Source organism: Parus major, chromosome 2, assembly GCF_001522545.3.
Source record: "Parus major isolate Abel chromosome 2, Parus_major1.1, whole genome shotgun sequence".
Lineage (NCBI taxonomy): Eukaryota > Metazoa > Chordata > Aves > Passeriformes > Paridae > Parus > Parus major.
The window spans coordinates 57290015-57307733 of NC_031769.1; the positions used below are offsets into that span (position 1 = coordinate 57290015).

At 49.0% G+C, this 17719-nt stretch overlaps 1 protein-coding gene across 4 annotated transcripts in view; it reads right to left on the reverse strand.

The window, feature by feature from the left end:
* Positions 1–13901, reverse strand: part of NFATC1 (nuclear factor of activated T cells 1) — a 106565-nt gene extending 92664 nt beyond the window's left edge. For 2 of the 4 annotated variants that reach the window (XM_015619606.2, XM_015619605.2), the window contains exons 1-2: positions 13700–13899; positions 7845–8943 (exon numbers count right to left, since the gene is read on the reverse strand). In XM_015619606.2, the coding sequence (XP_015475092.1) occupies positions 7845–8943; positions 13700–13775 (1175 nt within the window). In that variant the 5' untranslated portion in view covers positions 13776–13899. Of the gene's footprint in view, positions 1–7844; positions 8944–13699 lie in introns of all 4 variants that reach the window. The other 2 variants (XM_015619607.3, XM_015619608.1) reach the window with 2 other exon arrangements.
* Positions 13902–17719: the final 3818 nt, after the last annotated feature.

Below are 17719 nucleotides of genomic sequence, written 5' to 3' on the forward strand. Positions count from 1 at the left end.
AGCTGCCCGATGGGGAAAGGATGTGGAAGAGCTTCCACACGGGATGTGTAAACTACAAGCACATGTTCAGCTGGAGGCTGGATACTCCATGTTACCATCCCAGTGACCCACACTTGATGCACTTGTGGCTTCGCAGGCATTACAGCTCTCAGTAGCCCTGCTGGCTCCACTGCAGAACTGTACTTCTACCACTAGCACAGGCATTTTTGCTTTGCCTTTTGGGTTTTTGTGAGTGCTTACCCAGCCCTGCATCATGAGCATATTGAACTCACATCTGCTACTGCCTGTGTGCATATGCACTGCTGAGACTTCAGGTGGTGCTAAGTTTCCCTGCATTATCTTTCTTCATTGTTTACAAGTCTGAGCCATTTATTCGCATGCCTATGGACACACACTGTACATATTACAGGGGTCAGCTGGAGCCACCAAGCCCCATCCTGGGTGAGGACCAGGATCACCCCTGCTCCCTGGGCACCTCCTGCTACCCCAGGACAACTCACTGGCAAGTTGCAGGCTCCAAACATTAAGCTATTCCATTCTCCAGCCTTCAGGACATGGAGCCAAATAAGAGAGAGGAAGAGAAGCATCCCTCCCAGTTCACCCTAGGTGGGAGCTTATCTAAAAGAAAGATGTTGTCTCTGTGTGGGTTCTGAGCTTCCATGAGCATCTGGAGTCAGGAGAAGCCAGGAGGGCACTCTCTCCACTGGCAAGATCCTGCCAGGAATGAACTCTGAATTTTCCTTCTGGCCCTCCACACATGGAAGCTCCTGCCTCAGCTACAGCCAGTATGTTGCACCTTCTGAGCTCCTGTGCAAGCCTTTCCCCCAAAATGGCCAGGGCCCACTCTGGAGGGGAAGTGAAGCTCTTCTGCTACTACACACTCATACAAGAAACAAAGAGACAGGAGAATATTATGGACAAATGGCCATTGTATGTAGCCACTGCTCTTTGCCTAGCACTTTAGGTACACGTTATTTTAGTCTGAAAAAAAAAAAGCTGGATGAAGCATATTTGAGTAATGATAAATGACAAAGAGTAGAGCAAAACAGCTGTGTCTCTCCTGGTGATGATCAGCACACATTTTTAAACAGATGTTTTTGGTTTTAAGTAAATTCTCACTTGATGGATTTTTTTTTTTTCTGAGATTAAAACATCTATCAGATTAGAAAATTTTAACACTTAATTAAAAAGGACAGCTCTGACTGACAGCATGTAGCCCTCAGGTGAAGAGGGGTTGTTTTTTTTTTAAGATACATAGAAGTGATAATTTTGTAACTAATGACATTTCTTTAAGAAAATGAACCAAAGAAAAAACACACAACCCCCCCCACCCACCCTTTCAAATCAGCACCTGAAAATATTAGTATAATTAAGTTGTAAAATTCATGTTCTCAAAAAAAGCCTGAAAATAAAAATACAGTTTGCTGTTGGCCTCACATCTACAATCAAAATTCCAAAGCACAACCCGCCCAATCATAAATTGACAATTAATGGGAGTTTTCCTGATAAAGGAAGCAAAGTGATGCATTTAGCAGTGTCATGGACTGGAGCTGTCAGAGCTATTTCCTATGTTAAGTTATCTTCATCAAGCACTCAATTTTCTGTGGCTAAATGTGGTTAAAGGAAAAAGCCACCAAACAAATGGTGTAGTGGTAAAATCAAATCTGGTTGCTGCATATATTAATTTGAAAAGGTCCAAACTACCCCATCAAGCCAGCGTCACGTGGAGGGGAGAAGAGCCCCACCACGGCAGTCAAGAAAAGGAATAAAAGGTCTTCATGCAGTCTTCCTATCAAATACACATCAATCTTTTTCCCTCAGATGACATTTTCCACCAGCTGAAAACCTGTCCCATTCCTTTCTGCACCCTAATAAATCTCACTGTGGCCATTCTAAATGCTGTAATGAGGTACAGTTGCTTCAAGGCAGGTTCACAAAACCTGATGCTAGGCTGTAGAATACTGGCTCAATATAACTCCATTCTACATAAATCAGATTAAAAACCAGATGAATAGTGATTTATTTTGCATACACCAGATACACAATATGATTAAATCAAAAACAGATTATCTAGTCTGGCTGACTTCTGCCTTTAGCAGAAAGATTTATCAAGCTACAAAAAAACAGGAAAAAAAAAAAAAAAGAAAGATACTAAGCAGCCCACTTGAATACAGACAGGGAGGAAACAAAGCCAAAAACTTCTGCTAAGCTTTTTAAGGTGTTTAGCTCCATCTTCACATGACAACTATCCACTTGGGAATTAAATTATCATTATGCTTTCTAAGCTACTAGGTGCCCAAGGACACTTGAAAAAGAGATTGACATTTTTGCCCCAAACTGCAGAAGGTTTAAGAACTGCTGCCTGTCTCAGCCTGGGACTAGCCCTGCTCGTGGCCAAGTACTACAGCAGGGAGTCATCTACCCCAGACAGCTTCCTGAGAGTGGCATAAGCCACTGCCTAGAAGGGGAAGATGTTCAGGGTCTTTCAGCACCCCAAATAAAGTGAGTGACCTAGCAGGAGTACAGCTGAGACTGGGTACCCTGTGCTAAACTTAGTTTTTTCTGACAAGGAGTTTTCCTATAGAAACAAAAACACAAACTAGAGAAACCACAGGGCTGCTGAAACTTTTACCAAGCTGCTAGCTTGAGCCTGCTCCAAGTCTGCACCAAATGAAAACATGGTTACAATTTATTATTTATTACTTGTCTCACATTGAAGTGGATGCCTGTGAAAGATCCCTGTGTGTGATTTTGAAAGAGTATGAAAACAACGGTGATGGCTACGTGTCCAACAACTTGATTGTGGTCAGAAAAATACACCTGCTTTATATTTCACCTATGACTTATCATGGGCAGATTTTACTCTCTCTTTTTTTTTTAAATTTCCTGTCTGACAATTGAGCAATCTGGCTGTGAGCTGTTAAAATAGATGCTGTGTCTCACCCCAGACTTGGCTGTATTTTGCTGGCATGTGGAGCAAGTAGCTCCTCTGTGAAGTGCATGAGGCGCACTGGAATTCCTCATGCTGAAAACATGAGTCGTCGTCATTCTCCCACATAATACTTCACCCTTCTGTCCTAAAAATTCACACTCAGAGGTTGGTTTGCATGGGAAGTTTCACATTTGATGGCCTAGAGAAAGGACAAGAAACTAATGCTGCAGGAATGGAGATAACAAGTGGCTGGCATTGCATTTCTGCTTATTCTGAATTTAGAATCCTGGGGTGTTAAAATGAGCTGGTGAAGGAAGGCCATTAATAAGATGCTTACAGGGTTGTTTGAATGAACTGAAAAACATTCAGGAGAAAGCGTGGGGAGGATTAAATCAAACAAACAAAAATATATCAGTTTACTGAGACAGGCTTCCAAGTAGTCTTCAGCCTTATGGTACAGCAACCAAATGTAATAAAAAGTCACTGCTACGTAATGGCAAAACAAACATGTTGAAAGCATCCAAACATCCCTACTCAGCAAGAATATAGCAAAAAAGAGAAAAAGGTTAGCAGCATTTTAGGCTCTTCCCTGTCCACTTCCCAGGGCCAGCCCCTCAATTAACACTAAGGAGTCCCAGGAGATGGTCACTGCCACACGACCACGGTCCCCACTTCACTGAGTCTTGCCCAGACAGCCCTGCCTTTGCTTTGTCTGAGGAACTTCCTCTCGCCTGCCATAAACACGCAAGTTCGCCATGGATGCACAGGTCAGCAAATCCGGTGCTGCTGCACCACTGACCATATCTCATCTCATCTCACCTCATCTCAAGATTGCTGGTGCCTTTTTCTTGAGAAACTCAACTTTTCCCAAGTAGAGTTGCTCTCTATCTCATGATCTGGAACAAAACACCTCTAAAAAAAATGAAAATCAAAACCAAACAAACAAAACGAAAAACCTCCCTGCAAAATCAAAGGCATCTGAAAGGTCTGCAAATCGAAAAAAAGAAGAAAAATGTCTCCAACATTTTAAAATCATAGTTTGTAAGAAAATCATATAATCTGAGGCCTTGACTTTTTGCATGCTTGAATTTAATACTGCCAGAGTCCCAAAGGTAGAATCCAAAAAACACATGAAAAACAAAAGAAAAGCTCACTGATGCAGACAAATATTAAATGTGCTTTTGCAACTTGCAGAGACGTATCTAACGATACATTCTCTAGGTACAAACTTCAGACTCCATATGCAAAATTATATAACCACGTGCCTGTCAGGTCAAAAACATACATGCATATTTTTGAGGTTGAGAAGGAGACTGCAGCTAAAGGAGATGTGGCTTTTGACTGTTAAAAAAATAAACTGTGGAAGAAAACACCATAGGGAGCTTTTAAAACTCACCTGTCTATTTTGGAAACTCCTTTTGGTGTGGCAGACCTCATATATGCCATACGCCAAACCAACAAACCCAACCATTTCTCTTTCTCTTGAGAAACACTACGTTTAGTGCAAGCTCAAGTGTTAAAGGTCAACACAGTCTTTGGACTAAATTGATACCACTTGATATAAATACAATGAAGTACTTTTCAAAGAGTAAGAAACTGCCTCCAGGAAATCTTGGGTTGTGTTCAGTCAAATACAGCAGGTGAAGAGGAAGTCATATAATATGTGCAAGGTACTCAGAAACATGGCACTTTGGTGAGTGCCTATACTTTTTGTTGTGATCTAGGGTGGTTTAGGACCTGCTTATGAGCAGGTACAGAATACAAAAAATGTGATTTTAGCGTGGAAGTACTCATTAACAGTGCCCCCATAGCCGAGGGCAGAAGTCCAGTCCTGTGCTTTCATTTTGGCTTTGACATTTTTGCCCACAAGGCACTCTGCATCACACAGCACTCAGGAGAGATGGAGAAACGGCACAGAAGGAACACCACTGACACAGCTGGGGTTTGAGAAACACAGAGCATCCCTTGCTTGTATAGTAACTGTCCTGTAGAGTGCTTCTCTTAAAATTATTTGCTGCAGTAACTGTAAGAGACATACTAGAGACAGAAACTTGTTGCATTTGAGAGACAGCACAATGCACAAATACCAAAATTTAAAAAAAAAAAAAAAATCTTGGAGATATAAGCTGAAAGACTGCTTCAGAAAGACCATCTCTTGACTCTCTGCATCATGATTTACCTCCAGGGCTTTTTGAGGCAGACTGGTATATTAAGATAACTATTTTCAGTCTAGAAAAGGTTATGATTCCCATTGTTTACCTTGGTGTTTGTTCCAACGCTTCCCCTGAAATCTCTTGGTCTTTAAGTATTTTCTACATCCAAAGATTTGGTGCAAGGCCCTGGGCTACAACCAAAGGACTGCAGACAACTCCCCATCCGCACTGGGTTAACCTGTGCAGCTCAAGCCTCAGCTGCGAGGTCAGGCTCTACCCTCGCACCCTGTCCTCTGCACCCGTGTGCCGAGCCCCGGGCAGGAACAGTCACACGTTCATAGTCCAGAGGGAGATGTGTGAGCCCAGATCTGCACCACAGAGCTTGTGGCCTGGGGACTGGGCTGAGCATCCAAGCTCAGGAAACACATAAAGACTGTTTCTGTTGAGGCAGGCATTGTTATACTCTCATTATATGCTCTTATTATTCCCCTGCTCCAGGATTTGAGAAGCCTGAAGTGGACTGAACTTTAATTACAACAAATTAAAAACATCATCAATTTTAGTAACAATAGCAAAAAAGGAGTTTCCTTTTTAGACTGATTCCCACTATTAAACCTTGGGAAAGGAGACAGCACTCAACCGATGGTGTGCCTGAGCCTGCTCCCTCCAGCTCCCAAAGAGATGGGAATTCAGGAGAGGGAGGGAAAGGCATCAGTGATTTTTCAAGGGATGCTGGCTTTTGATTAAAACTGTACCGCATATTCAGGAAGAGGCAGAGGAGGTAATCAAATCTGGTTATCTCAAAATCATTATGACCGGGTAGATTTTGGAGCCTGAGTTGTTTGTTGGAATCCACCCCTCCAGCCCTCGTGTTTGAAATAGAGCAGATGTGTAACATAACAGGAAAAAAATCCAGCTCTGTTGTGACAAATTCTTAACCAATTTTTTTGGAAAGATTTAAAATAACAGTTTCTGTTGCGTAGGCTGTGATCCTGTTGACGTCCGTGCTCAGTTGCCCAGCACTTTCATATACATAAAATGAGAGGTATTTTTGGTGGAAGGAAGCACTGTCAGAGTATCTGATTGGTAAAATAACCTAAAAATCACATTTCAACAGTAACTTCCAACTGCCCTAGAGCACGAGTTAATGAGATCACATGGAAACATATTGCAAACCAGGAAACATATTTTATACAAGACCAAAACAGTGGAAAAAATGTTAAATACACAACATAGTGGGGCTTCATTCTGTGCACTTCACCTTTCTTGTTTGTGTTAGCGCACAGGCACGCCGGGTGCCTCCTGACGGACCGCGGCACAGCGCCTACGGCTGCTTGCTGCAACGGAAAGATAAAAGCCTGTTTGGTCAAACTGTCCTATTCCTGCCCTTGAAGTCGTCGGCAAAAAGCTGCCCCCGACACAACAGCCGAGGGCCGGCCTCTCTGATGAACGTGGGCTACTTGGCACTGCAGTGGGTGAACATAAAAGGCTTTTTCTAAGTAAATGGGAAGGCTCTGAAGGATTTGCCTGGTGTTAGAAGCCTCTACCCCAGCTCTGACAGGCAGTGAGTGCCTAATTCTGGGTGGCCAGATCCAAAGGGGTTGCTGCGCTGAACTGAGCCAAGATCTTGAAAAGAGATTGGCAATGCAGAGGGGAATGAGAACGATGAGGAAGGGGAGTGTGCTGTAACATAAAGAGCCATGGACTACTTCACCTCAGTTTTGGGAGACAGCACATGGAGAGAGGTGCTGGCTAAAGAAAGGTGAGACTGACAAGGCTGATAACCAGGGAACACATCGATAATTAAAACACTTCAGCTACACACTTACTGCTTTAATTTTGAGAAAGGCAGCTTCGCTGTCAAGAGCAAGAAGCCAGGCATGCTCGGGGAGGAGGAGGAAAGGAAAGGGGGTGACCATCACAACCAGGGACTAGGAAAAGCCTACTAACCCTTGGAAAGCTGAACTATTTTCCTGCACCACATGCTTCTGCGTATTACAGCTTCCAGAAGACTCCAAAATAAAGTCTATAACTACGACAGAAAGAGAACGCAATGAATGTAACTCAGATTTCAGCTATTCTGTGCTGCTTCCTACCCAGAGCCCCGTTGTGATAAATAAATGTGATGAACAGATTGAACCACTATCAGCTGAAAAATCAGGTTTTCATCTTTAAAGAGTAGTGGGGAAGACAGAAAAAACAAAGAATCACTGTCTACTAGACACAAAAAGACTGATGGACAGCCCTCAGATGAGCTGAAATAATTTCAGATAAACTGAAATAATTCATAGAAGAACCATATTCTTACCTAACTCGTATTTGCTGTGCAGAAAGCATAAATGTAAAAGGCCCTGCAACAGTCACCACAATGAGACAATATCCTTGTCCAGCTATATAAAAGTACTGAGACATTATAAACTACAAGTAAAGCCACAGGTTTGAAGGCACCAAACTGTCCTGCTTCCTGAGCTTCTGGAACGCCTGATTTCCAGACTGCCCAGACCAGGGCTCATTCCATGGAAAGTGGGTAACTGGTTACAACCTATGCATAGCTGATTCCTAGAACAGCCTCTTTTACTCTTCAAGGCTTGACTCATGGTCACACCACACCAACAACAGAGGCAGTGTCACAAGACACAGTTAAGTGGAGTGAGTGGATGGGCAGATTTGGCAGGAAACAGAGACAGGAAGGGGAAGGAGGAAACAAAAGCATGCAATAAAGATACTACTGGGATTGCCCTCTAAGTTTGATTCCTTACCTCATGTAGGATGTTGGAGATAGAGGCTTTGGTTTGGCCCACTGGTAGGGATGCTGTGGCACAGACAGGTACTGCTCGCAGAAGTTTCCCTTCCTGATGTGCTGAAAACTGGAGAAGTCTTCTGGTGACAAATCAGCAGTTGGCGATATGGTCCCATGATCCTCGCCAGCTGGTTCAGTTTTGAGAGTCATGGACGGGGTGTGATCAATGGCAGTCTTCCTTGACTTGATGGGAATCCCATCGTTCATATCGATGGTGCTGTCAGTGGTGAGGGCATTGATGGCAGCGACGATGGCGGAGCTGGTGTACTGGTTTGTGTTCCCCAGCCACGTGTCATCCGTGACACTCACCCGCGGCGAGTTTTGCGGAGAAGGAGTGGGGGAGTGGTGTGGGGAATAGGAGGTCTGCCGGCCATTGAGGCTGTACTTCCTCTTGTTGCAGGGAGACGGAGGCCTGGAGTTGCGAGCCCCCAGCCAGTTCTCCTCTGTGATGCTCGTTCTGGGAGATGTTGATGGAGAGTGCCTTGGGGAACTGAGCAAAGTACAGGCCACCATGCTGCGTTGGTAGCCCTCCTCTGTGTCGGTGGTCTTCGGAGAGACGCACGGGGACTGCCACGGGGAAGTCTGAGGTGAAGTGTATGGATACGAGTAGTTGGACTCATAGGAAGACGCTTCGGAGTTGCAGCTTCTGGAAGACAAGCTACTCGCTGGACTCAGGCAGGACGGGTCTCTGTACGCCTCCATGTTCGGCAAGTTCAAAGTGGCAGTGGAAGGAGACCGCTTGGCATTAGGGATGGCCTCCTCCACCTCATCATGGAAAAACTGGTTGTTGTTATGATGCAATCCCATGTAAGATGTGATCTCAATTCTGGGGCTCTCCAGTGCTGGAGCTCCATTAGGTCTCATGTTTGGTGGCAGGTAGTACTCAGAGGCTCCGCTGTCAATGTGTCCTCCATAGCCAGAGGGATGGTTTGTCGATGGGACAACTGAAATGACGGGATTTGATGTCTGCAGGCCATGACATGGAGTTGACAATGAGGAATGTGCCACATTTAGAGGCAAGCCAGCATTTACATTTGAAGATGCATAATTATAGTGTTCTGGAAGAAACAAACAACAAAGAATGACATGAGGTGCTGCACAAATATACTCACTTAGTAGCATACCCAGCTGAAATGGAGGGACATGGCACAACACACAAAAGCACAGCTCTCCTTAGCAACCCAGCCCACAAGCGTGCCATGCTGGGGGAGAGGTTGCAGACTAGCATCCTTGAAAATGCCACTAACTGAATAGAACGAGACATCTTGGGATGGGGGACGCAGACAGACAGAGCTGGTCTTGAGGATGTGGTTCGTAGGTGAACCTTCAGAGCAAAAAACTGTGTCTTCAAACAACATCGTTTCAGGATTCTGGGAGACTGAGGCATTCAGAGATGCAAGAGAAGAGATGTGTTTTTACATCTTTTTTAAGTGAGCCTAACTGCCTCCCTGAAAAGTTGGAATACACAAAAAACCGGACAAAAAAAAAAGCAAAAGTGGAGGCAGACTAAAGCAAAGAACAAGATCAACTGCATTCTCTTAAAAAAATTATACACAACTGAAATTTCCATTACAGCAAGTTTCCAACTGGTTCCAGTTAACTAGGATTTTGGAAAAAGATGGATCTATTGATCTGCTCTGGTTTCTGGGACCATTTATCCTCCAGCCCAACTGGCAGAAGCCAGGTGAAGGATAAACATGGATGTCTCACTACTCAGTGACAGCTGAAATTCCACTGAAATTACTGGTTATTGCGCACGCCACGTTAAGCGCTGCCAGCAGTGCACTCTGGGCCAGCTCTCCAACCATTTAACAGTGCCGGGTGTATAAAATCAAGAGCAGAGTTGCACAGCCACTGTGGAAAGCCTGGAAGGTGACAGATCACATCACAGCCTTGTGCCACTGGGCTCCCTGACTGAGCACAGGGAACAACGTCCCATTCACATGCCTCCATCCCTGCTGCTCTACAGGAACCAGCGTCTCAAAGCTGGTCCACATGGGATCATCTCTGCCTGCCTGCTGAAGGTACTCCTTCGGCTCTGCCCCCCTGTCCCAGGGATGCATATGTGACTCTTTTTGCCACACAGAGCTACTGGTGGGCTGCCCATGGGGGAAATGGGCATCACTCAACCAAGGACAACATGCCCCTGGTGCTCTGAGGTGTGGTGGGATGAGGAATCACCATCTCTGTTCTCTCTGATATAGGGAGGCTCTGTGTCACCAGGACACATGAGTCAGACACGTAAGCCCTAATGCCAGTATCTCTTACTTTACTGGGAAAAGAGAGCAAAACCTTTGTATAAGGGACAATGACTACTGAATTCCGAGTCTGGGTGATGTTGGTTCCTCTCAGCAGTCTGGAAATGCACCCAGCTCCAGCCCCAAGCTGTGCTTGCAATGTATCAGCCTTCCCTGAGATTTATTATGGCAGCAGCATCACTTTCCTGCAGGACAGAGGGAAACTCTACATCCCCCGTGGCCACAGCCAGTCCATGCAGGAAACCTGTCCCTTTCCATCCCAGGAGGTGAGTTCCCTTGGCAGTCACCTTGTGCACCTTCCCTTTGAAGATACGGAAAGGCTGTGTTAATTACTGCAGCTGCTATTCCCGAGGCAACCAGGGAGCTCTGCAAATGCAAACGAGCCTCCGAGCTGGTAACCAGCACAGCCAGATATTCTCTTTCTCTTGTTTATCAGCTCAGCCCTCTCTGGTGTCATCCACCTGTGATCCCACGCTCACCTTTCCTGCTGGCAACAACTCCAAGGCAAACGGTACTTAGGAAAAATTAATGTGTTGTGGCAGCTTCACAGCAACTCCAGCTGATGTATATCATAGCAGGTAACAGTCGGGAATGATGAGCAACAACACCTTTTGAACTTGCTTTCTAGTCTGCCCTCAGATACTGGCCAGTTGTTCAGGAAGAGTCATTAAATTACACTGCAGTGTGCCACAAATAACACTGGATTATTCAAAACATCTTGCAGCTTCATGCTCTATTCAAATAACCAGGGAGGCAGGAAATACAGCAAAAGAGGTGCAACTTGACAAAATCCAACTGCATTGATCACATCAAGGTGCAGATCTGTCTAGGGGATCAGAATCTCCTCCTTCCAAAATCAGTTCCCTTTTGTTGCTGCCATGCCACTTGGCTGCACTACCCAGTATCACCACAACCACCACTTCTCTCCTGCCCCTCATGGGAAAAACCCCTGAGATGGTACAACAGTGGTAAAACCTTATCTGCTTCAGAAATTAGCTCAGATAAAGGGTCCAGAGTAGTGCCTTAGGAGCAGCTTCAGCCCCTTCACTGTTTCCTCCAGCTCCAGAGGAAGGTGATGTCCATGGCACCACACCTCTCTTCTTCCACAGCCTCCTGCTCTGACATACAACTGGACGGCACTGGTGAACATGGCACAGCTGGGACTGCTCCCAGCTGGTCCCTACCATGCAGCCAGACAGCCAGGAGGGCCTGGCAGGCTGCTTCAGCTCTGCACCCACCAGGTGGGCTTTGCCTCTGCTGACTGCAGAATCAGTGCTTTTAGATCTTGTATCAAAAATAAATAAGTAAACAAACAAAATAACAGGGATAAGTACTGTGAGCCCAGCAGTTTGCTCAAATTCTAATGCACGACTAGGGTGAAACTCAAACACTGCAGTCTGCTGGAGATCTGCAGCCCAGGCTGAATAGGCAATACAAAGCTCAGACGAGCCTTTGGAATCCAGTTAAAAAAAAAAATAAAATTAAAAAACAGGCTCAAGTACTATGAGCAACAAGTTCCCTAATTTACATGACAAGGAATAGGCACTTTTAGAACTATTGTGCATTTTCTTAAAGACTACTTTTAAAAGGTCCAAGAAAAATAATGTCATGTAACTCATATAATAGTACCAAAAATAAAAAGATTCAAGATCCAAAGCCTTCCAAACATATTTAGGTATCTTAAAACTATAGGCAGCATGTAGAAAATATGTCCACCAAAAATAAAAGCCTCAAAGCCAGAACTGGGAACAAGAGAGAGACCTTGGTTTGTGGGCTAAAAACCATCAGCTACGATTTCTGAAAAAGCTCACTCTCCAAAACTTCCATATTTACAAAATTCACCAAACACACATAATCAGCATTTATAACATACTGATGTTTTCCTCACCAGGGTGAATGAGACAGGTAGAAATAAAATGCTGCATCACATAATGTAGCTATATAGGATATTTTGACAGTCTGATGTCAATGAAAGGCAGGTAATGCCTTTGCCATGGTGTCACTGTTATGACTGTGATTCACAGAGGCACCCAAGACCAGTGTACTGATTACCAAGACACATTTAATAGGGTATTTTAATATCCTGAGCCAAACCCCAGTATCAGATACACCAGTGCAGGTTTGAAACAGTTCTGTTCAAACAAATCCACGCTTAACATAAGTATAACTAGGACAAGAAATCGGACCCTTTTGAGTTGTGAGCACACCTCCAGGTATTACATTTCCCTTTGTAGCAGTTAAAAAGCTCCTTTTTTTCCTCTAGTTAATTTCACAGCAAGCAAGTTTTATTCCTTTTTATCATTAATGGGCTGATCCTGCAAGGCACTGAGCACCATCTTTTTTTATTTACATACTTTAAATAGGAATGCTGAACACCTGCAGCTTGTAGAGTCTTTAGAGACGAACAGGGCTGTCTTACATTGCTCAAGATGAATCCACATCTACGTCTGTGTTTAAATTCATGCTTTCAAAATAGCCTAATGGAGTTAGGTACTTTTCTTGAACTAGAACTTTGAAAATTTGCTTAGGCCCCTCCACTTTAGATACTTGGGTATCTAGTCACTGGAACACTTATCTGAAAAGTTTGGCGTGAAACTCTAAAAACTGCCTTCTTCTAAAAACTAGAAGCTCATAACAACTATTTTGACACCGACATCATGCCAGAGAGGTGGGCAATTGGGGAGAGCTAAGAAGGTGCAAACACGTTCCCTCATATCCTGGAAGTGTGCGTTAAGCAGGCAATGATTTGCAAACCTGCTAGAATTTAGGGGCAAAAAGATAAGGCACAGAGCAAACACAGCCCTACTCTGAGGCAGACAAGTCATTCACGTGTACAAGAGCTCTTGCGAGTGACCCTCTACCACCGACACTGCAGCGAGTTAACCACGCATCAGGAAGCGGCAACCTTCTCTCTCTGCCAGTCCCAGGCTTGTTCGCCTCATTTCCACTTCAAGCATTGCTTAAAGCCGTAAAAAGAGACAGCCGGACCGAGACACCGGAGTTGGGAACAGTTGTGACCCGTGACAAATTCACGCCCGTTATTTTTATTTGCGGATGACCTTCAAGCTAAACCCTGAGCCTAACTCCGGTTCATGGGGGGATGGGGAAAAGGGGCTGAAGTGAGTTTTCAACCGGCCCATCCCTGTCACGGGCAAGACCCAAAGACAGCGGGGGAAGCCGTGCGAGCGGCCAACGCAGGTCGTACATCTCAAACAACTCAAAACTTCTAAAAACTCTGTACCGGCGGCCCCCCGGGTCGTCTCCCCTTGCACCTCCTTCGGCTGCTGCCAGGGCCCCGCCAGAGGAGCGCCGGCCGCCCGGGCAGGACTCCCGCTCGCCGCGGCTCCGCTCGCCGCCTCCCGGCGCGGCTAAGGCGACAAGCGCCACCCGGGGCAGGGCCGACCCGTCCGGCCAGGAATGCCGGCTCCCCCGGCCCGCTCCCCGCGAAGGGAGATAGCCTTTCCCCCTCCCGAACGAGGCAGCGCAGAGAGGGCTCCCCGCAGCATCCCGCCGCCAGCATCCCCGGAGGTGCCCCGGCCGCCCCGCCGCGACCCACCTCCACCCTCATCGCTGTGCTTGAACTCGAAGAGGAAATCGAAGTCAAACTCCTGCTCGGCCTCCACTCCCGTCATGGCTCCCGCCGCGACCCCCGCCACGCTCGGCACCCTGGCAGCGGTGGTGGCGCAGTCCCGACCCGCCCCGTCGGGCTCGCCCCGTCGCGCCCGGACACCTGCTGCCGGCGGGCCGGGCTGCGCGGAGCCGTGGGACGGCGGCCGCTGCTGCGCTCGGTAACGTGACCTCGGCCCCGACGGGCGGCCTGTCTCGCTGCCGCCGCCGCTGCCGCCGCCTCCGATCCGCCCTCCCGCCCGCTGTTGATGTTTCCGGGTCGATGCAAACAACCGCGGTGCCCGGCCCCCCCCCACACCCTCCCGCCGGGGCTCTGCCCCTGCCGCGCAGCCCGTGCTCCGCGGGGAGCCCTCGCCCCACCCGGAGCACCCGGCAGCGCGGGAGACCCCAGACCGCCGAGGGCTCCCCGTGGCCGGGATGGGGAGCCCGAGGTGGGCGGGGAGCGGGACTTCACCTGCTCCCAACCGGCGGTATCGGCGGGGGGCCGGAGCGGCTCCTTCCGCGCTTCGGCGGGAGGGAACCGGGGAGGGAGGGCTGCTCAGCCCACTCAGGGGGCACACCGGGCTGTCCCCTCTTCGCTGACGACTGATAAGGTTTCTTTCGTGGGTGCCCACCATGCCGCGTCTGTGAGCCAAGAGGCTCCGCTTTCATTTATTTATTATTTATTTCACTTAGTCGCAGCACCCACTAGTGCCAGTTGCTATAAAAAGCGCAGTAAAGCGGGACTCGGAACGCTGCCGGCCTCCTCCGTGCGCCGGGGAGGGAAAGGTCCTCTCCGGGCCGCCGCCACACACCGGGAGGGCGCCTGCAAAGGGCTCCGGTGGCTGTGCAGGAACGGCTGTGCCCAGCCCGTCCCTCTTCCCGTTCATACGGGATACAAATTAAGGAAAAAGTAAATTAAGAAGTTTTCGTTATGTTTCGAGGTGCTTTTCTGTCATAATACACCGGACCGGTCTAAAGGTCCCCGCCAGGCAAAGGAGTGCCTGGCCCAGCAGCTCGGCTCGGCTCCTCACTTGCCGAAGCTTCAGGCCGGCTTTCAAAAGGAACAGTTTTTAGAAGCAATTATGGAAATAGCATTACCTTATAAACTCAGGGAATACCATTTTCCAGGCTTGCGACCGAAATCTCAGTCCTAAAGTTTTCCCTGCCAGGAAAACACTTTTTTTTTTTTTTTTTTTTCCATCTGAGCCCATTATACTTTTCCCCCTTCTCGCCGGGGCGAACCTCGCTGCAGGCTGGGCTCTCGCAGGGGCCGAGCTGGGCTTTGCCCCGGCGGGGCCGTGAGTGCCGAAGTGCCTGGGCTGAGTCACCCGAGTGTGCTAAAGGCCTTGGCAGCAGGGGAACCCCTCTCGCTGCGCCTGTGGTCGCTCCGGGGTGCCGGGGACGTCCCGCTTCACCCGTGAACGTCCCTCAGCCTTTGCCCCGGCCGCGGGTACGGATGTGCCTCCTATCCCCTGGCCCAGGGCCTTCAGGCGGGACAGCCGCCTCGCCTCAGCTGCCAGGCCCCCGGTTCCACCAGTGTCACCCCTCCGTAACACCGCTCTGCTCCAGACGTCCATCTGCTGGATGCTGCCCCGGCGGGGAGGCGAGGAGAAGATCCCAAGTATCTGCTGCCCTCGACCCTTCGCCTCTCCCGCATGTAGTACCTGCACGGCTGGTGAATTGTCCCACACTATTTACAGACGGCTTGATTTGCCAGTGACATCAGTACTAGTGCTGTCAATTAAATATTTCGATTGGCACCCTTCCCGTGGAGAAAGAGGAAAGATATGCCGTGGAAAGGTTAGAAACGAAGAGATACCACATTGTGGGGACAGAGTAACAGCGGCCTCCCCTCTCATAGTCTAGCTCGAAACAGTGTCATGGAACTGAGGAGAGCGAAACGAGCGATTGGGGGCGGCGGGGCGGGGGGTGCCGGTGCGCCCTGGCAAGACCATTTCCGTGTCACCGGCCTCCCTTGCACTGGCCACGGACCAACCCACCAGCGCAGCCGCTGCCCACCCAGCCTCTCCTTGGAGTTAACTGGAATTGTTCCAACTCCATAAAGCAGGTTCAACAAGGGACGCATCAGACGGTCTGCTCCAGCTGCAGCCCCCCAGCCTAGAGGGTAATTTAACTTCTCCATGGCATTAAACCTGGCATAACCACTGGCATTTTCAAAGGCAAAGGTCTCCACACCTCGCTACCTCCCAAAGAAAAGAGGTCCTGCAACTGAGACTCTCTGCGCATTTCCTCCCAGACTAAACAAGAAATAAAATATTTTCTTTGATTGCTGTAGTTTGGCAATCAAATGGCACCTTAATTTGCAGGCAATCCTGACGCGCAGGGCTCCCTTACGTGTTTCCTGGATTGGGTCACTCTTTCTGGCTGGACTCATTTTCTTAGTCCCTTACAAAATACACCAACAGGGAAGATAACTATGTATGAGGGCTGTCGCATTTTAACATAGGCATCAGAAATGCCACAAAAATAAAGAGGGGTATTTTATTTTTTCCTTTACATGAGGCTGCAGAATGCTTTTTATGTCAGCTGCCTCCAGATGTAATTTTTACAAGTGGTGTATTCAGTGCCCTTGGAGGAGCCCAGGGCATTGGAAGCACCGTGCACGCAGCCCACGGATGTCCGAGTGTGCAACTGGCACGCTAGCCACTTCTATTAAATACAGTAAAATTAACTTCCATCCCAAAAGGTTCTCCGCATTGCAAGCAGAGCCACAGTCAGAGCCACGCTTATAGATTTCGCACTGGCAGAATCTTGTAAACTGCAATGAACCCCTAAGGTGAAAACAGCTGTGTAAAAATAAAAATAAATATAAAAAAAATATATAAATTAAAAATGAGATGGGTCTTGAGCTCCCTTCCAGCTTTCCGGGGACAAACCCGGGGAATTGAGTCCTGCTGTCCCACGCTGCAGAATGAACGTGGCAGACATGGACAGCCCCCCCCACTTCGCTTCCTCACAACTTTCTCTGTCCGGGACGTGCGGGCTCGCTGCGCCCTGCCCGAGCCCCAGCAGCAGCCGCTGTAAAGCGGCGGCACCACCGGATAGGGAGGAAACTTGGGAGTCGGGCAACAGCCGATAGGGACGACGGAGAGCGGCACAGGGCAGTCGCCGGGCCCGCAGCGAGGGGCCGAGAGCTGCCCCGCACCTGCCGCGGCGCGGAGGTGATGCCCGGCGGGGATGCCCGCGGGGTCCCGCTGCCGGGGCCGAAAGGCGCCGTAAGCAGCAGCAAGGTCCGAAAGTTTCGGCGGAGCGGTGCTGGATAGAGATGCTCCGTGGGGAGAACAGTGTCCCGATTGGCAAGAGGGGAGAGTGAAGTCGGTCTCCTCTCCAGCCAGACGCTACCCCTGGCAGGGCCAAGTTCAGCCCGGAGGAGCTGCGCGCTTCCCGAGCCCCGCGCCCACCATCTGTCCCTCTAGAAACTTTGCTTCTATGTTTTCAGGGCAGTTTTCGCAGCAGGGGCAGGGAAAGAAGCCGTGATTCAGAGCTGGGATATCGAGGCAAGCGCTCCCCCAGAGCCGGGACGGCGGCGGCAGGGCGCTCGCCTGCCAGGGGCGCGGGGTATAAGGGCGGCAGAGCCCCACAGCCCGGCCGCGGCGTGCCCGCCTGTCTCGGTGTCCCGGCAGGGCCGGTACGGCGCCTGGCACTGCCCGGGACTCCTTCCTTTTCCCAGGAGCGTGGGTTGGCTGCAATGATGGGCTGCATACTGACTTCCCCCAAATCAAACCCTGGGATGGGGAGGGAATCCCCGAGCCTGAGTCCCTGACGGGGTCCCAGACGCCCTCGCAGCCCCGCCGGGAGCGGGCCCTGGCCCAGGAGCGGCGGCAAGCGGCCGGGAGCAGCGGCGCTGCCGCGGCGGCGCCGTGCGAGAGGCGAAAGAGACACCTATTGGCAAGCGGCCGCCGGCGAGCCTCCGGGCCGCCGCGGGGAAACACCGGGGGACACCGCC